The sequence below is a fragment of the Neoarius graeffei genome, chromosome 15 (genome assembly GCF_027579695.1).
Source record: "Neoarius graeffei isolate fNeoGra1 chromosome 15, fNeoGra1.pri, whole genome shotgun sequence".
NCBI lineage: Eukaryota > Metazoa > Chordata > Actinopteri > Siluriformes > Ariidae > Neoarius > Neoarius graeffei.
The window spans coordinates 31,878,879-31,903,477 of NC_083583.1; the positions used below are offsets into that span (position 1 = coordinate 31,878,879).

A 24,599-nucleotide genomic window follows, 5' to 3' on the forward strand; every position below is an offset into this window, starting at 1 on the left:
ACTTTGTTCTTCTACGCCCTTTTTGAGGAATGTATTGTCGGACTTAAACCAACATCTGAAGAGGTGAGATCGCTCCTTTTTTTTATTTTTTTTTCCTATTTTTGCTGGCGGGATTGTTTTTGTTTTTGGAAAGCGCACGGGTGGTGCACGGTTTTGGTTATACTCAGTACTTCCACAGTGTTTGGACTAAAGACTCTGCCCTAAGGGCTATTCTCTCCCTCTCTCTCTCTCTCTCTCTCTCTCTCTCTCTCTCTCTGCACCATTACACAATAAATATTCACAGTGAAAATATTTTGTAAGCGCGTTTCATGAACCAAGTTATAGGATTTGTTGACAACTCGCATCGAGTTCGTTACACTTCTACCCAGCGTGAAGCACTGACAGTCATGTGGTTGTGACGTCATCGTAAACAAATCCGTTCTACTCATCCAGACGACTTCGCAATGGCGCCGTTGCCAGATTTTTTCACTCTGGAACCTCAAAAGATTTCGTTTTGGGGCACCCAAAACGCCGGTGCCGTGTGGACGCCAGGCCGAAACGATAAACAATTTTATCAGATTCACCTGAATCCGTTGCTGTGTGGACAGGGCCTGAATCTCAAGAGAAGGTGGGTCATGCAGCAAAACAATGGCCCTAAGCACACAAGTCGTTCTTGCAAAGAATGGTTAAAGAAGAATAAAGTTAATGTTTTGGAATGGCCAAGTCAAAGTCCTGACCTTAATCCAATCGAAATGTTGTGGAAGGACCTGAAGCGAGCAGTTCATGTGAGGAAACCCACCAACATCCCAGAGTTGAAGCTGTTCTGTATGGAAGAATGGGCTAAAATTCCTCCAAGCCGGTGTGCAGGACTGATCAACAGTTACCGGAAACATTTAGTTGCAGTTATTGCTGCACAAGGGGGTCACACCAGATACTGAAAGCAAAGGTTCACATACTTTTGCCACCCACAGATATGTAATATTGGATCATTTTCCTCAATAAATAAATGACCAAGTACAATATTTTTGTCTCATTTGTTTGACTGTGTTCTCTTTATCTACTTTTAGGACTTGTGTGAAAATCTCATGATGTTTTAGGTTATATTTATGCAGAAATATAGAAAATTCTAAAGGGTTCACAAACTTTCAAGCACCTGTGTGTGTGTGTGTGTGTGTCTACACGAGAGAGAGAGATATATATATACACAACCCCGATTCCAAAAAAGTTGGGACAAAGTACAAATTGTAAATAAAAACGGAATGCAATGATGTGGAAGTTTCAAAGTTCCATATTTTATTCAGAATAAAACATAGATGACATATCTCATGTTTAAACTGAGAAAATGTATCATTTAAAGAGGAAAAATTAGGTGGTTTTAAATTTCATGATGGTTGAAAGATCTGGACTGCAGGCTGGCCAGTTCAGTACCCGGACCCTTCTTCTATGCAGCCATGATGCTGTAATTGATGCAGTATGTGGTTTGGCATTGTCATGTTGGAAAATGCAAGGTCATCCCTGAAAGAGACGTCGTCTGGATGGGAGCATATGTTGCTCTAGAACCTGGATATACTTTTCAGCATTGATGGTGTCTTTCCAGATGTGTAAGCTGCCCATGCCACACGCATTAATGCAACCCCATACCATCAGAGATGCAGGCTTCTGAACTGCGCGCCAATAACAACTTGGGTCGTCCTTCTCCTCTTTAGTTCGAATGACACGGCGTCCCTGATTTCCATTAAGAACTTAAAATTTTGATTCGTCTGGCCACAGAGCAGTTTTCCACTTTGCCACAGTCCATTTTAAATGAGCCTTGGCCCAGAGAAGACATCTGCGCTTCTGGATCATGTTTAGATACGGCTTCTTCTTTGAACTATAGAGTTTTAGCTGGCAACGGTGGATGGCACGGTGAATTGTGTTCACAGATAATGTTCTCTGGAAATATTCCTGAGCCCATTTTGTGATTTCCAATACAGAAGTATGCCTGTATGTGATGCAATGCCGTCTAAGGGCCCGAAGATCACAGGCACCCAGTATGGTTTTCCGGCCTTGACCCTTACGCACAGAGATTCTTCCAGATTCTCTGAATCTTTTGATATTATGCACTGTAGATGATATGTTCAAACTCCTTTGCAATTTTACACTGTCAAACTCCTTTCTGATATTGCTCCACTATTTGTCGGTGCAGAATTAGGGGGATTGGTGATCCTCTTCCCATCTTTACTTCTGAGAGCCACTGCCACTCCAAGATGCTCTTTTTATACCCAGTCATGTTAATGACCTATTGCCAGTTGACCTAATGAGTTGCAATTTGGTCATCCAGCTGTTCCTTTTTTGTACCTTTAACTTTTCCAGCCTCTTATTGCCCCTGCCCCAACTTTTTTGAGATGTGTTGCTGTCATGAAATTTCAAATGAGCCAATATTTGGCATGAAATTTCAAAATGTCTCACTTTCGACATTTGATATGTTGTCTATGTTCTATTGTGAATACAATATCAGTGTTTGAGATTTGTGAATTATTGCATTCCGTTTTTATTTACAATTTGTACTTTGTCCCAACTTTTTTGGAATCGTGTGCGTGCGTGTGTGTATCTTAGAAGATGAACTGATCACCAAAAGGCATAAAGGTAAAGATGACACATTTCTTTTCAGTATTTTCTGCAAGATTTGTGTACTATTTTTGTTTTGTACAATTGGAGAGTGAAAAAAGAAAAGGAATACCATGCAAAAGTTTGGGCACCCCAATTGATTTGAGTTCTCCGGTAACTTTTACCAAGGTTCTAGACCTTAATTAGCTATTGAGCTGTGGCTTGTTCAAATTCTTCATTCGGAAAGGTCAGATGATGCAGATTTCAAAGCTGTATAAATTCTCTGACTCCTCAAACTTGTCCCTAAAATCAACAGCCATGGGCTTCTCTAAGCAACTCCCTTGCATTCTGAATAATAAAATAATTGATGCTCACAAAGCAGGAGAAGGCTACAAGAACGTAGCAAAGTGTCTTCAGGTAGCTGTTTCCTTAGATTGTAATGTTATTAAGAAATGGAAGTTAACAGAAACAGTGGAGATTAAGGTGAGGTTTGGAAGATGAAGAAAACTTTCTGAAAGAACCGCTCGTTGGATTGCTAGAAGGGCAAATAAAAACCCCTGTTTGACTGCAAAAGACCTTCAGAAAGTTTTAGCAGACCCTGAAGTGGTGGTGCACTGTTCTACTATGCAGCGACACCTGAACAAATATGACCTTCATGGGAGAGTCATCAGGAGAAAACCTTTCCTGCGTCCTAGCCACAAAATTCAGCATCTGAAGTTTGCAAATGAACATCTAAATAAACCTGATGCATTTTGGAAACAAGTCCTGTGGACTGATGAAATCAAAATAGAACTTTTTGGCCACAATGTGCAAAGGTATGTTTGGAGAAAAAAGGGTGCCAAATTCCAGGAAAAGAACACCTCTCCAACTCTGAAGCATGGGTGTAGATCGGTTGTGTTGCAGCCAGTGACACAGGGCACATTTCATTGGTCAAGGGAAGCATGGATTCGAATAAATACCAGCAAATTCTGTAAGCAAACATTACACCATCTGTAAAAAGTTGAAGTTAAAAAGAGGATGGGTCCTACAATAAGACAATGATCCAAAACACACCTCAAAATCTACAATGGAATACCTCAGGAGGCACAAGCTGAAGGTTTTGCCATGGCCCTCACAGTCCCCTGACCTAAACATCATTTGAAAATCTGTGGATAGATCTCATAAGAGCAGTGCATGCAAGACAGCCCAGGAAACTTGTAGAACTGGAAGCCTTTTGCAAGGATGAATGTGTGAAAATCCCCCAGGTAAGAACTGAAAGATGATTAGCTAGCTACAAAAAGTGTTTACAAGCTGTGATACTTGCCAAAGGGGGTGTTACTAGGTACTAACCATGCAGGGTGCCCAAACTTTTGCTTTGGGCCCCTTTCCTTTTTTTTTAATTTTGAAAATGTAAAAGATGAAAAAAAATGTTTTTGCTTAAAATATAAAGGGAATGAGTCATCTTTATGCCTTTTGGAGATCATTTCATCTTTAACTTGCTTAACTGTTTACAGTAACAGCAATTTTGACCAGGGGTGCCCAAACGTTTTTGCATACCACTGTGTATATACTAGTGCATCTCAAAAAATTAGAATATTGTGAAAAAGTTCAATATTTTCCATCAGTTATTTAAGAAAGTGAAAGTTATAGACTCGTTACACATAAATTAAAATGTTTCAAGCATTTTTTCTATTTTAATTTTAATCAGTATGGCATACAGTACAAAAACATAAAACCCATCTCAAAATATTAGAATATTTCATTTCGAGTTTAAGTAAAACAGTATGAACACAGTGTATCTCTCGGTCTAGTTCAGTACACACAGCCACAATCATGGGGAGGACTGCTGACTTGACTGTTGTCCAGAAGATGGTCACTGATGCCCTCCACAAGGAGGGTAAGCCACAAAAGGTCATTGCTGAAAAGGGTGGCTGGAAAAGGTGCACAAGCAACAGGGCTGGCTGCAGTCTTGAGAGGATTGTCAAGAAAAGTTGATTCAAGAACTTGGGAGAGCTTCACAAGGAGTGGACTGAGGCTGGTGTCAGTGTATCAAGACCCATCACGAACAGACATCTTCAAGAAAGGGGATACAGCTTTTGCATTCCTAATATGAAGCTACTCCTGAGCCAGAGACAATGTCAGAAATGTCTTATCTGGGCTAAGGAGAGAAAGAAATGGACTGTTGCTCAGTGGTCCAAAGTCCTCTTTTCAGATGAAAGTACATTTTGCATTTAATTTGGAAATCACGGTTCTAGAGTCTGGAGGAAGAGTGGAGAGGCACAGAATCCAAGGTGTTTGAAGCCCAGTGCGAAGTTTCCACAGTCTGTGATGATTTGGGGTGCCATGTCATCTGCTGGTGTTGGTCCACTGTATTTTATCAAGTCCAAAGTCAACACAGCCATCTACCAGGAGATTTTAGAGCACTTCATGCTTCCATCTGCTGACGAGATTTTTGGAGATGCTGATTTCCTTTTCCAACAGGACTTAGCACCTACCCACAGTGCCAAAACTACTACCAAATGGTTTGATGACCATGATATTACTATGTTTGATTGGCCAGCTAACTTGTCTGACCTGAACCCCATAGAGAATCTATGGGGTATTGTCAAGAGGAAGATGAGAAACACCCGACCCAAAAATACAGATACGCTGAAGGCCACTATCAAAGCAACCTGGGCTTCAATAACACCTCAGCAGTGCCACAGACTGATCACCTCCATGCCACACCGCACTGATACAGTAATTCATGGTAAAGGAGCCCCAACCAAGTATTGAGTGTATAAATGAAATATACTTTTCAGAAGTTGGACATTTCTGTATTGTAAATCCTTTTTTTGATTGGTCTTAGGGAATATTCTAATAATTTGAGATACTGGATTTCTGATTTTCATGAGCTATAAGCCATAATCATCAAAATTAAAACAAAAAAGGCTTTAAATATTTCACTTTACATGTAATGAATATCGAATATATGAAAGTTTACCTTTTTGAATTAAATTATGAAAAAAAACTTTTTCATGGTATTCTAATTTTTTGAGATGCACTAGTATACAATGTGCTAAAAATAGATTATACAAATCCAATAATTCAAATAATACAAAAAATCAATAGCTAAATGTAAATTGGTTGTAAATGTAAGGCAAAAAAAGGCTAGTTACAGTGATCAGCGTAAATGAGCACACCCCCTTTGAAAAGTAACATTTTAAACAATATCTCAATGAACACAAACAATTTCCAAAATGTTGACAAGACAAAGTTTAATATAACATCTGTTTAACTTGTAACGTGAAAGTAAGGTTAATAATATAACTTGGATTACACTTTTTTTTTTTCTTTCAGTTTTACTCAAATTAGGGTGGTGCAAAAATGAGCACACAACAAAAACTACTACATCTACTACGTTGTATGGCCTCCGTGATTTTTAATGACAGCACCAAGTCTTCTAGGCATGGAATGAACAAGTTGGTGACATTTTGCAACATCTATCTTTTTCCATTCTTCAACAATGACCTCTTTTAGTGACTGGATGCTGGATGGAGAGCGATGCTCAACTTGTCTCTTCAGAATTCCCCAAAGAAAATAATTTCTTTACACCACAAAGGTGAAGGCTACAAGAAGATCAGCAAAGCTTTACTTATCAGTCAGAATACTGTAGCAACAGTGGTACAAAAATTTAAGAAAGATGGAACTGCAACCATCTCACAGAGACGTCCAGGTTGTCTGCAGAAGTTAACACCTCGACAGGAGCGTCTTCTGATGAGAAGGGTTGAAGAAAATCGGCATGCAAATTCACTGCAGTTATCTAAAGAAGTAGAAAGCCAAACTGGGGTGACCATTTCCCGTGACACAATACGGCGTACACTGCAGAGGAATGGCATGCATGGATGCTGTCCACAAAAGAAGCCTCTCCTAAAGCCCAGGCACAAAAAAGCCCGCCTAGAGTTTGCCAGGGCCCATGCTGACAAAGATGAAAACTACTGGAACTCCTATACTCTGGAGTGATGAGACCAAGATAAATGTTTTTGGAACTGATGGCTTCAAAACTGTATGGCATCGCAAAGGTGAGGAATACAAAGAAAAATGCATGGTGCCTACAGTGGAACATGGGTGGTGGCAGTGTCCTTATGTGGGGCTGCATGAGTGCTGCTGGTGTCGGGGAACTGCATTTCATTGATGGCATCATGAATTCACAGATGTATTGCTCTATACTGAAAGAGAAGATGCTACCATCACTCCATGCCCTTGGTCGTTGTGCACTTTTCCAACATGACTAAACACACATCTAAGGCCACTGTTGGATTTCTGAAGAACAGGGTGAAAGTGATTCAGTGGGGCAAAAAAGTATTTAGCTAGCCGCCAATTGTGCAAGTTCTCCCACTTAAAAAGATGAGAGGCCTGTAATTTTCATCACAGGTAAACTTCAACTATGAGAGACAGAATGGGGGGAAAGAATCCAGGAAATCACATTGTAGGATTTTTAATGAATTAATTGGTATTCCTCGGTAAAATAAGTATTTGGTCACCTACAAACAAGCAAGATTTCTGGCTCTCACAGACCTGTAACAACTTCTTTAAGAGGCTCCTCTATCCTCCACTCATTACCTGTATTAATGGCACCTGTTTGAACTCGTTATCAGTATAAAAGACACCTGTCCACAACCTCAAACAGTCACACTCCAAACTCCACTATGGCCAAGACCAAAGAGCTGTCAAAGGACACCAGAAACAAAATTGTAGACCTGCACCAGGCTGGGAAGACTGAATCTGCAATAGGTAAGCAGCTTGGTGTGAAGAAATCAACTGTGGGAGCAATTATTAGAAAATGGAAGACATACAAGACCACTGATAATCTCCCTCGATCTGGGGCTCCATGCAAGATCCCCCCCCCCGTGGGGTAAAAATGATCACAAGAACGGTGAGCAAAAATCCCAGAACCACACGGGGGGACCTAGTGAATGACTTGCAGAGAGCTGGGACCAAAGTAACAAAGGCTACCATCAGTAACACACTACGCCGCCAGGGACTCAAATCCTGTAGTGTCAGACGTGTCCCCCTGCTTAAGCCAGTACATGTCCAGGCCTGTCTGAAGTTTGCTAGAGAGCATTTGGATGATCCAGAAGAGGATTGGGAGAATGTCATATGGTCAGATGAAACCAAAATAGAGCTTTTTGGTAAAAACTCAACTTGTCGTGTTTGGAGGAGAAAGAATGCCGAGTTGCATCCAAAGAACACCATACCTACTGTGAAGCATGGGGGTGGAAACATCATGCTTTGGGGCTGTTTTTTTTGCAAAGGGACCAGGACGCCTGAGCCGTGTAAAGGAAAGAATGAATGGGGCCATGTGTCATGAGATTTTGAGTGAAAACCTCCTTCCATCAGCAAGGGCATTGAAGATGAAATGTGGCTGGGTCTTTCAGCATGACAATGATCCCAAACACACCACCCGGGCAACGAAGGAGTGGCTTCGTAAGAAGCATTTCAAGGTCCTGGAGTGGCCCAGCCAGTCTCCAGATCTCAACCCCATAGAAAATCTTTGGAGGGAGTTGAAAGTCCGTGTTGCCCAGCGACAGCCCCAAAACATCACTGATCTAGAGGAGATCTGCATGGAGGAATGGGCCAAAATACCAGCAACAGTGTGTGAAAACCTTGTGAAGACTTACAGAAAACGTTTGACCTCTGTCATTGCCAACAAAGGGTATATAACAAAGTATTGAGATGAGCTTTTGTTATTGACTAAATACTCATTTTCCACCATAATTTGCAAATAAATTCTTTAAAAATCAGACAATGTGATTTTCTGGATTTTTTTTTCTCATTCTGTCTCTCATAGTTGAAGTGTACCTATGATGAAAATTACAGGCCTCTCTCATCTTTTTAAGTGGGAGAACTTGCACAATTGGTGACTGACTAAATACTTTTTTACACCACTGTATGTCTCCTGATCTGAACCCAATCGAACACCTATGGGGAATTCTGAAGAGACAAGTTGAGCATCGCTCTCCATCCAGCATCCAGTCACCTAAAAGAGGTCATTGTTGAAGGGAAAAAGGTTGATGTTGCAAAATGTCACCAACTTGTTCATTCCATGCCTAAGGTGCGATGATCCTTAGACAAGATTTGGAACATAGTTTCATTAAAACAAAACTCTAAAGAGACAGACAAATTTTGAATTTATTACATTTACTAGACCAATAGCAACACTTTCATGGAAAATCATACTTGTTTCACTTGGAAGGCATTATTTATCTCATCTCATTCTCATCTCATTATCTCTAGCTGCTTTATCCTGTTCTACAGGGTCGCAGGCAAGCTGGAGCCTATCCCAGCTGACTACAGGCGAAAGGCGGGGTACACCCTGGACAAGTCGCCAGGTCATCACAGGGTTGACACATAGACAACCATTCACACTCACATTCACACCTACGGTCAATTTAGAGTCACCAGTTAACCTAACCTGCATGTCTGGACTGTGGGGGAAACCGGAGCACCCAGAGGAAACCCACGCGGACACGGGGAGAACATGCAAACTCCGCACAGAAAGGCCCTCGCCGGCCACGGGGCTCAAACCCGGACCTTCTTGCTGTGAGGCGACACCGCTAACCACTACACTACCGTGCCGCCGGCATTATTTATGTTGTATAAAAAAGTGTACGGTAAACATGTAATAATATATATTTTACAGATCTACAGGGACGAACAGTGTGAACAGTACATTGATGGCAGGAGAGAGATGCATGCTAACTGGATGAGGTGAGAATACATCCTTTACCCTTTACAGGTGGAAAGATTTTATTTCACCTGACAAATTTATTTCACTCTTCCTCACGCTCTCTGTGTCTTTTTATCTTCCTTCGTCATTCTCTCAGGTTTGTGAATTGTTCGTGTGATAATGAGGAGCAGAACCTCGTGGCATTTCAGTATCATGGTGGAATTTTCTACCGTTGCTGTCGACCCATTAGACCAGGACAGGAGCTCTTGGTGTGGTACGCAGAGGAGTATGCCAGAAATCTCAGTATTGCATTTGGCTACATCTGGAAGAAAAAGTGCTGTGCAAATGGTGATGTTTTAAACATGATTTGTCTTTTGTTGGTCTTTTAAATTTGTATTAACCACATGCTAGCTGAGCTTGCCTCACTTTTGAGGACTGCAGGCCCTGGTTTTGTTTAGTTTTACCTCAACTTACATAAACAGTGACTAACAAACCCGTAGCTCAGGAGCTGAAATAGGTTATATCATCTAACCTAGTGGCTGCTCCAGGACCTTATAGAAACGATCCACTTCACTAACCAGTGATTAGTGGTGTAAACCTTTGGCTTCTACACAACATGATATGATTTAGATTCTTAAACCAACAATTCCATATTTGACATTTGACACCACGGAGTCTGCTATGATGCGTTTTTATTTTGGAGACTCCAGTTAGTACAGTATTGCCGCTTTTCCACTACAAACGCGGCTGAGTTGGGCTGAGCCGTGCCGGGCTGAGTCGAGCTGAGCGGGGCTATTGAAGTTGCATTTCGACTACAACCACGCTGAACCGTGCTGGCTGGAAGTGGGTGGACACATTGGGTGGAGTTAGCGAAAGTGGGTGGACGTCACGTGATGTCGTTAAGCGGCGCAAACAGTGACATCAGTGATCTTTTAAGCGGTAGTCTCACGACCCGGATAGTAAACAATAAACATGGAGTCGTTAGTGTTGCTGGTCTTGGTGCTGTGGCTTGTTGTCACCGACAACGCCAACAGATACTGGCAAGAGTGTATAGATGAGGCGAGGCGCATAAGGCTTCAGAAATTCTCATAATTCGTAATTCTTCTTCTTCCGGGTTTGCGGTGCTTACAGATCCCAGCGTGCTCGCGGGGCGTGTGTGGGCATGTGAGGACACTCCTCCTCACCAATCAATGCACAGGGGAGTGTCTGCTCACGCCCCCAGCCTCACTCAGCTCGGTTTGGCTCGCTTCAGCCCCACTCCAAAACTGTGCGAGTTTTGGGTGCTAAGCAGGGCTGAAGCGAGCTGAGTCGTGCTGTTCTGAGGTAGTCGAAACGCAAGCCGTGTCGGGCTGAAGTGAGCTGAAGCGAGCTGAAGTGAGCTGAAAAAGGGTAGTGGAAAAGGGCCATATGTGACCAACTTTTGTTCAGAATCTGGAGTAGGCCTTATGTTAATTTGCAAATTATGATGGAGAGAAGGACTATTTTAAAAGTATCAGTTCTGGGCAAATCAGCTTGCAAGCCTATTTAAATTATGTAAGCGTCAGTTTAAAAATATGATTTTTTTTTTTTAACAAACCAGTTGTTTTGTCTTTACTCGGTTAATCCTTTGATTGTTGCATTGATCAATTTTCACTGTTGCCTTTTAGATGAATGCATCAATTAAAATTGTTAAATTGTAACGGGGGAAAAAAATTATATATACAGTAGTGCTTGAAAGTTTGTGAGACTTTAGTATTATATTTCTGTATAACTATGACCTAAAACAACATGAGATTTTCACGCAAGTCCTAAAAGTAGATAGAGAACCCAGTTAAACAAATGAGACAAAAAATATTATACTTGGTCATTTATTTCTGGAGGAAAATGATCCAATGTTACTTTTGCCACTTAAATAAGTGAGTGAACCTCTAGGATTAGCAGTTAATTTGAAGGTGAAATTAAAGTCAGGTGTTTTCAATCAATGGGATGACAATCAGGTGTGAGTGGGCACCCTGTTTTATTTAAAGAACAGGGATCTATCAACATCTGATCTTCACAACACATGCTTGTGGAAGTGTATCATGGCACGAACAAAGGAGATTTCTAAGGACCTCAGAAAAAGCGTTGTTGATGCTCATTAGGCTGGAAAAGGTCACAAAACCATCTCTAAAGAGTTTGGACTCCACCAATCCACAGTCAGACAGATTGTGTACAAATGGAGGAAATTCAAGACCATTGTTACCCTCCCCAGGAGTGGTCGACCAACAAAGATCATTCCAAGAGCAAGGCGTGTAATAGTCGGCGAGGTCACAAAGGACCCCAGGGTAATGCTTGTTGATTATGAAAACCTGGAACTGAAACCACATGAATTCACTGACCATAAACTACTGGATACAGAAAATGACATAGACCCAGACAATAACTTTTTTTTCAACCGTTAAGGACAATTGCCACTATTACACAGAGGAACAGTCCACTGAGGCTGTGGGAAAATTATCAATAATACACTTCAACAGCAGAAGCATGTACTTCAAACACATCAAGAAATACTTAAGTCAGTTTACTCATCCATTCAGCATAATTGCCATATCGGAGACCTGGATTGACCTGGAGAAAGGAGTGGATTTTGAACTGGCTGAATATGAATTTAATTATATAAACAGGAAAAATAAAGGTGGAGGAGGAGTGGCGGTGTATGTGGACTGTAATTTGAATTATAAGTTAATAGATGGCATGACAACTGTGATTGATAACTTATTAGAATGTTTAACAATCGAAATTAATATTGAAAAAAGTAGAAATGTATTAATTAGCTGTATATATAGAGCGCCAGAAACTAGTATAGAGGCGTTTAAGGACTGGGTAGAAAAGACATTTACAGTAGATAATAAAGTTATCTTCATTTGTGGGGATACTAATATTGATCTTTTGAACCCTAATAAGTACAATATGACTGAGGAATTTATTAGTACCATGTACAGTATGAGTCTCCACCCAAAAATTACCAGATCCACCAGAATTACTGACCATAGTGCTACGGTACCTTAATAGATAATATATTTACCAATGATATAGATAACATTATAAGTGGAATATTAATCAATGATATTAGTGATCATCTACCAGTTTTTACAATTTATGATTGTAATCATAAGAAAAATGTGACAGACCATAAACTTAAGTATAGAAGAGTTAGGACTGAGGAGGCCATGTTTGCATTAAATAATGATTTATTAATACAAGACTGGGAATCAGTTTATATAGAGAATAGCATTGATGGAGCATATGATAACTTTAAGTATATTCAAATTATTATATGATAAGAATTGCCCAATGAAGCAATATAGTACAAAGCAAAACTATAATGACCAACCTTGGATTACTAAGGGATTACAAAATGCCTGTAAGAAGAAAAACACACTATATAGAGAATTTATTAAATTAAGAACCAAAGAGGCAGAAAATAAATATAAAAAATATAAAAAGTTAACAAGTATCATAAGGTGATGTAGGAAGGATTATTATGGTAAATTAATATATAATAACAAAAATAATATTAAAGGAATATGGAATATATTAAATAGTATTATTAAAGATGGTTCTGGACAAATACATTACCCTAAATACTTTAATGACAAAGGTATCGAAAATTATAACATGGATGTAGTTGCTAATAGTTTTAATAATTTTTTTGGTTAATGTTGGACCAAGATTAGCTCAAAATATCTCTGATCCAGTAACAAATGATTGTATAGATAATATTATAAAGAGGAATTCTTGTTCTATGTTTCTTACACCAGTAGATGAGAAGGAAATTATTGATATAGTTAATAAATGTAGTAATAAAATATCCACAGATTGTAATGATATTGATATGAAACTAGTGAAAGGGGGGATTTCTAAACCATTAACATACATCTGTAACTTGTCATTTCAAACCGGTACATTTCCAAGCAATATGAAAATAGCAAAAGTAATTCCACTCTATAAATCTGGGGACAAACACAACTTCACAAATTACAGACCTGTTTCTTTACTTCCTCAATTCTCCAAAATTCTTGAAAAACTATTCAGTAACAGATTAGATAAATTCATTGAAAAATACAAACTACTCAGTGATAGTCAATATGGATTTAGAGCAAATAGATCAACAGAGATGGCACTAATGGAATCAATTGAAATCAGTAACTCTATAGATGATAAGAAACATGTCGCTGGGATATTTATTGATCTTCAAAAAGCTTTTGATACTATTAATCATGATATATTAATGAATAAGATGGAACAATATGGGATAAGGGGAGTTGTATTAAATTGGATAAAAAGTTATTTGAGCAACAGGACACAATTTGTGAAGTTGGGTGACTCTGTCTCAACTCGTTTGAATATTGATTGTGGTGTCCCTCAGGGGTCAGTATTGGGTCCTAAACTGTTTATTCTTTATATAAATGATATGTGCAATTTATCAAAGATATTTAAGATGGTATTATTTGCAGATGACACACATGTTTTGTTCTGGAACAAATTTACATGAGTTAGAAAACATAATCTCTTCAGAATTGTGCAGGTTAAAAAGTTGGTTTGATCGAAATAATTTATCATTAAATCTGTCTAAAACAAAAATCATGTTATTTAATAATTATAAAATAAATAGGGCAATAAATGTACAGGTAGATGGTGTTGATATTGAAAGTTTCTAATAATAAATTTCTTGGGGTAATAATAGATAGAATTAATTGGAAATCACATATAAAATACATACTAATGAAACTATCAAGAAGCATATCTGTGTTGAGTAACGCTAAGCATGTCCTGGACTATAATTCACTCTGCATTCTTTACTGTTCCCTGGTTTTACCGTACTTAAATTACTGCTCAGTGGTGTGGGGAAATGCGTATAAATGTTCACTTCATGCAATAACTATACTTCAAAAAAGAGCTCTAAGAATAATTCATGTTTTAATTCATGATGGAGTGCTGGTTACCGAGATCACACTAGTTCACTATTCTTAAATTCAAAATGTTTAAAATTCAGGGATATTATATAATATAAAACTGCCTTAGTAATGTACAAAGTAAGGAATTATAAAGTACCAAGGAATATCCAAATGTTCTCAGAGAGGGGGGCTATAATTTTAGGGGGAAATTGAAATTTAAAATTCGCAGTGCTAGGACGTTAAAAATGTTCAGTATTTCTATTTGTGGAGTAAAGCTCTGGAACAGTTTGAATGTGGAGCTCATGAAATGTGCAACTATAAACCAGTTCAAAAAAGGTATAAGGAACAGATCTTTATGAGGTATAGGGAGGAGGAATTACAATAACATGCTATTGATAATATATGTGGGTATGGGTATATACGGATATATTATATGAAAAGTGAGTATTTGTATGTGTGTGTGTATATACAGTTAGGTCCATAAATATTTGGACAGACATTTTTCTAATTTTGGTTCTGTACATTACCACAATGAATTTTGAACAAAACAATTCAGATGCAGTTGAAGTTCAGACTTTCAGCTTTAATTCAGTGGGTTGAACAAAATGTTTGCATAAAAATGTGAGGAACTAAAGCATTTTTTAAACACAATCCTTTCATTTCAGGGGCTCAAAAGTAATTGGACAAATTAAATAATTGTAAATAAAATGTTCATTTCTAATATTTGGTTGAAAACCCTTTGTTGGCAATGACTGCCTGAAGTCTTGAACTCATGGACATCACCAGACGCTGTGTTTCCTCCTTTTTAATGCTCTGCCAGGACTTTACTGCAGCAGTTTTCAGTTGCTGTTTGTTTGTGGGCCTTTCTGTCTGAAGTTTAGTCTTTAACAAGTGAAATGCATGCTCAATTGGGTTGAGATCAGGTGACTGACTTGGCCATTCAAGAATATTCCACTTCTTTGCTTTAATAAACTCCTGGGTTGCTTTAGCTTTATGTTTTGGGTCATTGTCCGTCTGTATTATGAAACACCGACCAATCAGTTTGGCTGGATTTGAGCACACAGTATGTCTCTGAATACCTCAGAATTCATCCGGCTGCTTCTGTCCTGTGTCACATCATCAATAAACACTAGTGACCCAGTGCCACTGGCAGCCATGCATGCCCAAGCCATCACACTGCATCTGCTGTGTTTTACAGATGATGTGGTATGCTTTGGATCATGAGCTGTACCATGCCTTTGCCATACTTTTTTTTTTCTTTCCATCATTCTGGTAGAGGTTGATCTTGGTTTCATCTGTCCAAAGAATGTTCTTCCAGAACTGTGCTGGCTTTTTTAGATGTTTTTTAGCAAAGTCCAATCTAGCCTTTTTATTCTTGAGGCTTATGAGTGGCTCGCACCATGCAGTGAACCCTCTGTATTTACTTTCATGCAGTCTTCTCTTTATGGTAGATTTGGATATTGATAGGCCTACCTCCTGGAGAGTGTTGTTCACTTGGTTGGCTGTTGTGAAGGGGTTTCTCTTCACCATGGAAATTATTCTGCATCCAGGTCTTTTTGGATTGATTTCACCAGTGCTTTCTTTCTTTCTCAGCATGTACCAAACTGTAGATTTTGCCACTCCTAATATTGTAGCAATTTCTCTGATGGGTTTTTTCTGTTTTTGCAGCTTTATTTTATTTTTATTTATTTTGAGGATAACCCCTTGAGATGTGGCATCTCATTTTCAAGGGGGTCCTAAGCTTAAGGATGGCTTGTTTCACCTGCATGGAGAACTCCTTTGACCGCATGTTTTCTTCACAGCAAAATCTTCCAAATGCAAGCACCACACCTCAAATCAACTCCAGGCCTTTTATCTGCTTAATTGAGAATGACACAACGAAGGAATTGCCCACACCTGCCCATGAAATAGCCTTTGAGTCAATTGTCCAATTACTTTTGGTCCCTTTAAAAACAGGGTGGCACATGTTAAGGAGCTGAAACTCCTAAACCCTTCATCCAATTTTAATGTGGATACCCTCAAATGAAAGCTGAAAGTCTGGACTTTATGTCCATGTCCATTATATAACTTGAATATGTTTCAGTAAACAGGTAAAAAAACAAAATTTGTGTCAGTGTCCAAATATATATGGACCTAACTGTATGTATGTATGTATAAAATGCATAATTATGATATGGGTGTCTGTGTATGTATGGCTGTGTATAGTTATATGTATGTACTGTGTATATATGTATGTAGTGTGTGTGTGTGTGTGTGTATGTATATATATATATATATATATATATATATATATATATATATATATATATATATATATATATATATAATATGCGCATAGCATGAGTATTTGTATATATGATTTGATTTGGTTGATACCATGTTGGTATGTCTTGGTTTTTTTTTTTTTTGTTGTTGATTTTGCTATCTTTTGTATATATAGTTTATTATGGTGGAAAGTGATGTTTGATTAATGGTGGTATAAAGGGTTAGGATTGGATAAGTTATTTACTTCTTCCTAATCCTTTCCGAACATTATGTTATTGCCTTGTGGCTACGCTATTCTGTTGATGGCGATGATTGCATTTTTTTTTTTTTTGTGTGTGTTTGTTTTTATATTTGCTTTACTGTTCGGAATCAAGCAATCAATCAATCAATCAAAGGGTAACTTTTAAGCAACTGAAGGCCACTCTCACATTTGGCTAATTTTAATGTTCATGAGAATACTGAACAACAATGGTGTACATGGCAGGGTTGCAAGGAGAAAGCCACTGCTCTCCAAAAAGAACATTGCTGCTCGTCTGCAGTTTGCTAAAGATCACGTGGACAAGCCAGAAGGCTATTGGAAAAATGTTTTGTGGATGGATGAGACCAAAATAGAACTTTTTGGTTTAAATGAGAAGCATTATGTTTGGAGAGAGGAAAACACTGCATTCCAGCATAAGAACCTTATCCCATCTGTGAAACATGGTGGTGGTAGTATCATGGTTTGGGCCTGTTTTGCTGCATCTGGGCCAGGATGGCTTGCCATCATTGATGGAACAATGAATTCTGAATTATACCAGCGAATTGTAAAGGAAAATGTCAAGACATCTGTCCATGAGCTGAATCTCAAGAGAAGGTGGGTCATGCAGCAAGACAACGACCCTAAGCACACAAGTCGTTCTACCAAAGAATGATTAGAGAAGAATAAAGTTAATGTTTTGGAATGGCCAAGTCAAAGTCTTGACCTTAATCCAATGGAAATGTTGTGGAAGGACCTGAAGCGAGCAGTTCATGTGAGGAAACCCACCAACATCCCAGAGTTGAAGCTGTTCTGTATGGAGGAATGGGCTAAAATTCCTCCAAGCCGGTGTGCAGGACTGATCAACAGTTACCGGAAACGTTTAGTTGCAGTTATTGCTGCACAAAGGGGTCACACCAGATACTGAAAGCAAAGGTTCACATACTTTTGCCACTCAGGGATATGTAATATATGGATCATTTTCCTTAATAAATAAATGACCAAGTATAATATTTTTGTCTCATTTGTTTAACTGGGTTCTCTTTATCTACTTTTAGGACTTGTGTGAAAATCTGATGTTGTTTTAGGTCATATTTATGCAGAAATATAGAAAATTCCAAAGGGTTCACATGAGCTGATAGTTGATGAGGCGTGGAGCTCTGTAGATTGAGTTCAATAACTTTTATTATATCCACATTCACTGGATTTTGAGAAACGGAGCATTTTTATTTTTTGCAAATTCGATCAATTTAAAAGCTTTCTCCAAAACATCTGACAAAATCATTTCCGCTTATAATGCAAACAAACCAGTGAAATGACAGTAGCCATTTGTGAAAAATGCTATAATAATTCTTGAAAAATAACGTTCTTACCATCAAATACTTTTATTCCACACACATCTCATCTCATTATTTCTAGCCACTTTATCTTGTTCTACAGGGTCACAGACAAGCTGGAGCCTATCCCAGCTGACTACGGGCGAAAGGTGGGGTACACCCTGGACAAGTCGCCAGGTCATCACAGGGCTGACACATAGACACAGACTCACATTCACACTTACGGTCAATTTAGAGTCACCGGTTAACCTAACCTGCATGTCTTTGGACTGTGGGGGAAACCGGAGCACCCGGAGGAAACCCACACGGACACGGGGAGAACATGCAAACTCTACACAGAAAGTCCCTCGCCAGCCACGGGGCTCGAACCCGGACCTTCTTGCTGTGAGGCAACAGTGCTAACCACTACACCACCGTGCCGCCCCTTCCACACACACACATTTATAAAATAAATTTTATTTTTCGGAGTTTTGTCTTCGAGTAGTGTTTTTATTTTGTCCTCAGTTGGTCCAGCAACACACTCTGCCATTTTGTTCTTTTTCTTTAGGGTTTTTTTGGCAGTTGGCAAACCAACTTAAAGGTGTGTTACTGCCACCGACTGGGCTGGAGTGTGGAACAGGAGATATTGGGGGGGGGACTAATTATTTTAGCTATTTGTTTCTTTTAAATACTTGATGATAAAGCCACCATTTTTTGTTGTTCCCTGTTCATGGTATGTGAGCTGATATCCTAGTAGTAGAGTGTCAGAGCACATGATTGCTCCTCATATCCAGTGAATGTGGATAGAATGGGGGTGGATATCTAATATATCAGTGATTCTCAAACTGTGGTACGCCAAAGAATCAATTAAATATAAATAAAATTTAAAAAATAAAATAAAACGTGAAATATTATCCATAATATCCGAATGGATGAAAATATCAACCGATGACAAGAAAATGAAAGGAGATACAAATTAAGTTAATAATTTTAAAAAGTTTGCAAGTGCTTCTGGGTAGCCATACGGCTGTATTTTAATGTTGGTCATTATGGTGGTACTTGGAGAGCCAAGTATTTTCTGAGGTGGTACTTGGTGAAAAAAGTTTGAGAACCACTGTAATATATTATAAAATCTGCAGTACACGACCTGTTAATACTATCCAGAGAAGCTCTCCTTGAATTAATGTAGCTTCTTTGGGACAGAGCTCAATTTTCATTCTTTGGTATTTTGTGTAAATTTCCATATTCAGTCATGTGCTGGATGATAAAATGACCCAGTTTCAACATTTATTATTCAGGATAAGAACATGTGTCTAGAGAGCAAAAGTTTGATTATTTATTTGTCTGAACATTCACTCAGACCTAGACTTGTGAATCAGGGAAAGCATTTTTCATGCTGAAACTGACAATATATTCCAAGGCCAAACTGAGCAGTCTTCAGTGCTGTGGTAACTTCTCCAAGAAATGTTTCACCATGGTTTGGCTCACAATATGCCAAATGTTCTTCTCGTCCTTCTGTTAGACCTCGTCACTGTAGCTTCCAAACAAGAATTATATCCAGTACAGAAGCAAAGTCATGTGTGTCATCCACACACAGCTGTGAACATTGGACAACCTCGCCAATGAAGACTATGCACAGTAAAACTCTGATTAGTAAATTCCTTGCTGCTACTGGCTCCTTTACCACCGTTGTTTGTTTTGAAGGACACTGTAAGATCTTGTCTTTATTGTTTAAACCTTTTTTACAATCCACACTTTGAGCCATAAATAACTATGAAGTGGATTTCATCACACATCCTTCTCAACATGTAAATGAAAATGTTAATGCTCTCAGTATGTGGCTACTCTAACACAGTTATATAATTTTGAATAGAAATGACCTTAAAAAATATATTTTCTCTTCTAGCAGCAATGCTAGCTGGAAATTTTGATGGTACAGCAACTGTACCAGTGTTTGGTTTGTTCATTCTTGGTTACTGTAGTGGTGCAACATGGCGGCTCCGTGGAAGAAGGCCAGCTTCCTATGTAGATCTGAAGGGCTCAGTCTAAGCTCATAAAAACTGAACGATTCGTAGTTGGGCTCATCACTTAAAATTGGGAATAACTGGGCTGTCAGTGAAAATTGGAGATTTCTCATTGGGATGTGTATGTAACCCCGCATGCCAATCCATTATATGACTATAGATGTAGTGTGGTGTTTTTTTTTTTAAACTCCATTTAGAGCCTTGCTATGTTCTGTCACTTTCTGAGTGTTTTGTTGGAGGGTAACTAATTTGTTGGATTTCAAATTGGATTTTTAATATAATTTTATTTATTTATTTTAACTCCAGAAATGAAAACGAAGCAAAAACAAACAGACCAGTGGATTTACACACAAGAAAAACCGCATCAGTGCTTACAGTGTGGTAAGAGATTTACTGAGCGAGGTACTCTCGACAAACACTTCCGTATTCACACCGGGGAGAAGCCGTATCGCTGTTCGGAGTGTGGAAGGAGTTTTACACAGCAGAGCACTCTCAAACGACATCAGCGCATCCACACTGGAGAGAAACCGTATCTGTGCTCGCATTGCGGAGACAAGTTTTCTAACCAGAGTAATCTCCAACGACACCAACGCGTCCATACTGGAGAGAAACCGTATCACTGCTCTCTGTGTGGAAAGAATTTTACACAAAGGAGTACTCTCCAACGACACCAGCGCATTCACACTGGAGAGAAACCATATCAGTGTCCCTACTGTGGCGAGCGATTCATTCACCAGAGCCTCCTCCAGTCACACCAACGCCTTCACACTGGCGAAAAGCCATATCACTGTCCGTTGTGTGGGAAGAGTTTTGCTGAGAGAGGTGCGCTTCGGAAACACCAACGCATTCACACAGGAGAGAAGCCGTATCACTGTACAGATTGTGGGAAGAATTTTACTGAGAAAAGTGCTCTTAAGAAACACCAGCGTATTCACACAGGAGAGAAACCATATTACTGCCCGCAGTGTGGACGCAGCTTCACTTTCTCGAGTTCTTTTAGTACACACAAGTGTGCTACCACAGAGCTGACAGCTTGCAACACATAGATTTTTTTTTATAGGTTAAAAAATGAACTGAACGTGATTTGGTGCAATTGACTTTGCTATTTCCCCACACTACCCTGGTGGTGGTTGTTTTCTCTATGGTGTACTGTACTATTATTGAAAATGGAAGAGGCCACGACAGGAAAAGATGAACTTGTATGCATGAAGCTCCAACAGACAGATCTCTTAAGTATTGTTGACACATCAGTAGGTGAAGTACATAACTGACTTGTGTTGCAAAGCAACAAATTATCAACTCTACCTATTAAATAGAGAGGCAGGAAGAAAATGTAACTTTGTTCTTTCACTGAGTGTTTTACCTGAATCAAGTGGGGTGAAAACTAGCTCTAAGTGCATCTTTTTATCATGCAAGTTATGGCCCTGGTCACGCTATTGGTCCCAGTCCAAAAAATGTCATGTCTAAGCTCTTGTTAGACCATGTTGGATATTTATCACCAAAAGCACAACATGTAGTAGTAGCAATAGTAGCAATGACAGGCCTTTTTTTTAAAAAAAGGATTTGTCATAGTGTTGTGTGATGTATCAAATTAAAGAGTGTGAAGATCTGAATTGAAAACTTGCTTAATTTTGTAACTGTCTTTAAAAAAAACAAAGTTATGAACATTTGAAAATCCAGTGTTTTTATAAAATTTCCACTTCTGTCCATTGCTCCACTCACAAACCAGCAATTGTTTTCCATTCATGAGAAAAAAACTCAATCAAAAATTAATAGACCAAAAAGCCAAAAATAAAGAGATTTAGTATTTTGAGTATCAGAGTAAGAATTACAGATAAAGGCTTCTTCTTTTAGTCATGCACCTATTATGCACCTAGAAGGCTGAAAAGTAGTACTGTACATCAATGAAATTCGTCCATCCTTTGTGTTTAAACATAAAAGCCAGAATTTAGCGGGTACAGTATGTTCACTTTAAAATGTGGACACCAAGCATGACTAATGACGGTGGTGCTCAAATGTGCTGTGTATAAGAGGGTCAAACTTTTGTCAGTTCTCTTCAAAACAGTATTACTGATATTTATACACCACCTCATTTTATTCTCCATGAAAAAAAATATTAGGAAAATAATTTATTTGATTTTTAGAAAGGATACAAAATTTTCCTCAGTGATCTGATCTTTCACAGGCACGAGACAGCAAAGTGTTCAGCCGATTTTATTGGAAAATCAAGTCGGCATGAGATATACGACCGCTAGGTGGGAATCATGAGGTTCAAGCTCGTTGAACAAACAGTGAGCGAGCTGGAAACAACAACAACAAAACACCCGGACCGGTGATGAATATCACTAAAAAACCCAAGATGGCGGCGTGTGTGAATTTGTTGTATTGCATTACACAACGTTAAACGCTTAAAGTAAAAGCTCATCACAACGCCGCACAAAATTAACAATAGATTCCGTAAATGTTATTTATTCTTGAATCGACACTAGTTTTATGTAGATGAAACACCTTTTAAGTAATGCTTTTATGGCTGAGGACTACAGTTGACTTGTTAACTTTAGGACTGCAGTTGTCATGAACAGTTTTGCACTCAAGTTTCCATCGATGAAGAGCTATAACATCAACGAAACTGACTTCATGTTAAATCTGTTAATGTTATAGTCATGTTGTCTGTTGTTGCCTGGATGAGGATGGGTTCCATTTTGAGTCTGGTTCCTTTCGAGGTTTCTTCATGTCGTCTGAGGGAGTGCCTTGCCACCGTCGCCACAGACTTGCTCATTGGGGATAGATTAGGGATAAAATTAGCTCATGTTTTAAATCATTTCAAATTCTGTAAAGCTGCTTTGCGACAATGTTTATTGTTAAAAGCGCTATACAAATAAACTTGACTTAAAACGTCTTTAAAGTCAAAGTCCTTCCCACACCATTCATGGCGCCGATCTCCGTTTCGTAGCCCTCCGCCTCTCTCCTATATTGCATAGCTAGGGTTACAGTGGGGGGGCTAGTCCTCTGGTAACCGTGAGAGTTTGACTCCCCACTCGCATCTGTATTTGGCATCGCCTAGAAATTTCTTGTTGGTTGGATTACTAAGAGTTGATCATTTAAATGTGTAGTAAAGTTCAAGCTGCATGTTGAACTTCAGTCTCACCAGATGCAATGCAACCCCACGATTCCGTATGCGACATTTTCCGTAAACAACTTAAGTTATTTCTAGTAGGCTGCTGTGTCCCAACAGGGAAGAATTGGAGTCATTCAAAATGCTCTCTGAGAAGGCGGAGTTTAACTTATATAGGTGTAATACGCAGACTTCTGAAACACTGAGAATTTTAAGATGTGCCATTTGGCCAAAGTTCATTTGACTATTTTCTGTAAACATTTATGCCACGTAGGGAATTGCAATTACCTCTGTAACCGGTGTTCCAATTCTGCTATTTTCAAGTTGTGCCGCAAAGGAGTGTTTACCGTGCTTGGATCATTGACAAGCCTAGGTAAAGTGAATTTTAGAAATATTGAGTTTACACCACCACCTTTATTTAAAGCAGACGAGCCTTCTCGTTGCTTCATTCAGATGCCTGGATAATGTGCACTAGGTCCCATTAAGCTCTCACTCCCCGTGATGTGTTAACTTTAGGGTATTAGGAAATCAAAAAGTATAGCACTGGGTACATACAAGGATGTTTCAATTTTACCCCTTGTGCAATGTAACTGGGACCAATACCATGACCAGGGCCTTATGGATGCTTGTCAAATTGGATGTTTTGTGTATTTTATTTTGTGTTTGTTCGCATGTCCTTTTGATTTGACTTTTTATTGTAACCTGTCTTTATATCCTTTAACTGCACTGCACATGATACATTCTTGCATGGACTGAGTAAAAGAGATGTAATTTAACTCTGGGTCCTTTTTATATTTAATGTGACTGATGCCGCACTAACTGGCAAACTGAGTTACGTTTTCATGGTCCTTCAAAAGAGAACTGTTAATCATTATTGACAAAGCAAGGTTCTATTTAACCCTGTCTAAGCGCTAGAAACTGGAGTGGGTTTCAAGGTGTGGATAACCTGGAGGAAGATGTGGCTTTCTGTACAAGCATATTAACACCTTCTTTTTCCAGGTTCGTTAATCACCCAGGAGCTCAACTACCATGCTTAACTCCAGCCTCATTATCATGGAGTCTGGATCAATATATGATGGGACAAAAGGACTGAGCCCCCACCAAGAAACCAGCCCTACAGATACTGGACTTGTATAGTGCCATTTCTGGGAGTTCAATAGCACTGGAATAGTCCTTTCTTATAGCTGAATTATGAAGGACACAGCTCAACATGGCCTAATCGAAGGTATACAAAGGTGCCGCTGGCAGCCACTATGCTACTTATGCTCAGATATTCACACCTATGGGCAATTTAGAGTAGCCAGTTAACCTAACTGCATGTTTTTAGACAGTGGGAGAAACCTACACAGACATAGGGAGAACATGCAAACTCCACACAGAAAGGTTCCTGTTGGCCACTGGGCTCAAACCCAGCGCCTTCTTGCTGTGAGGTGACAGTGCTAACCACTATACCACAGTGCTGCCCCGTGTGCATC

At 39.1% G+C, this 24,599-nt stretch overlaps 1 protein-coding gene across 1 annotated transcript in view; it reads left to right on the forward strand.

Moving 5' to 3' along the window:
• LOC132899350 (zinc finger protein 883-like) overlaps positions 1-24,599 on the forward strand; it is a 78,758-nt gene that overhangs the window by 17,249 nt on the left and 36,910 nt on the right. Inside the window, exons 6-8 of the mRNA XM_060941143.1 lie at positions 9,227-9,294; positions 9,411-9,601; positions 20,316-20,999. Coding sequence (XP_060797126.1) covers positions 9,227-9,294; positions 9,411-9,601; positions 20,316-20,999 — 943 coding nt within the window. The remainder of the gene's footprint in view (positions 1-9,226; positions 9,295-9,410; positions 9,602-20,315; positions 21,000-24,599) is intronic.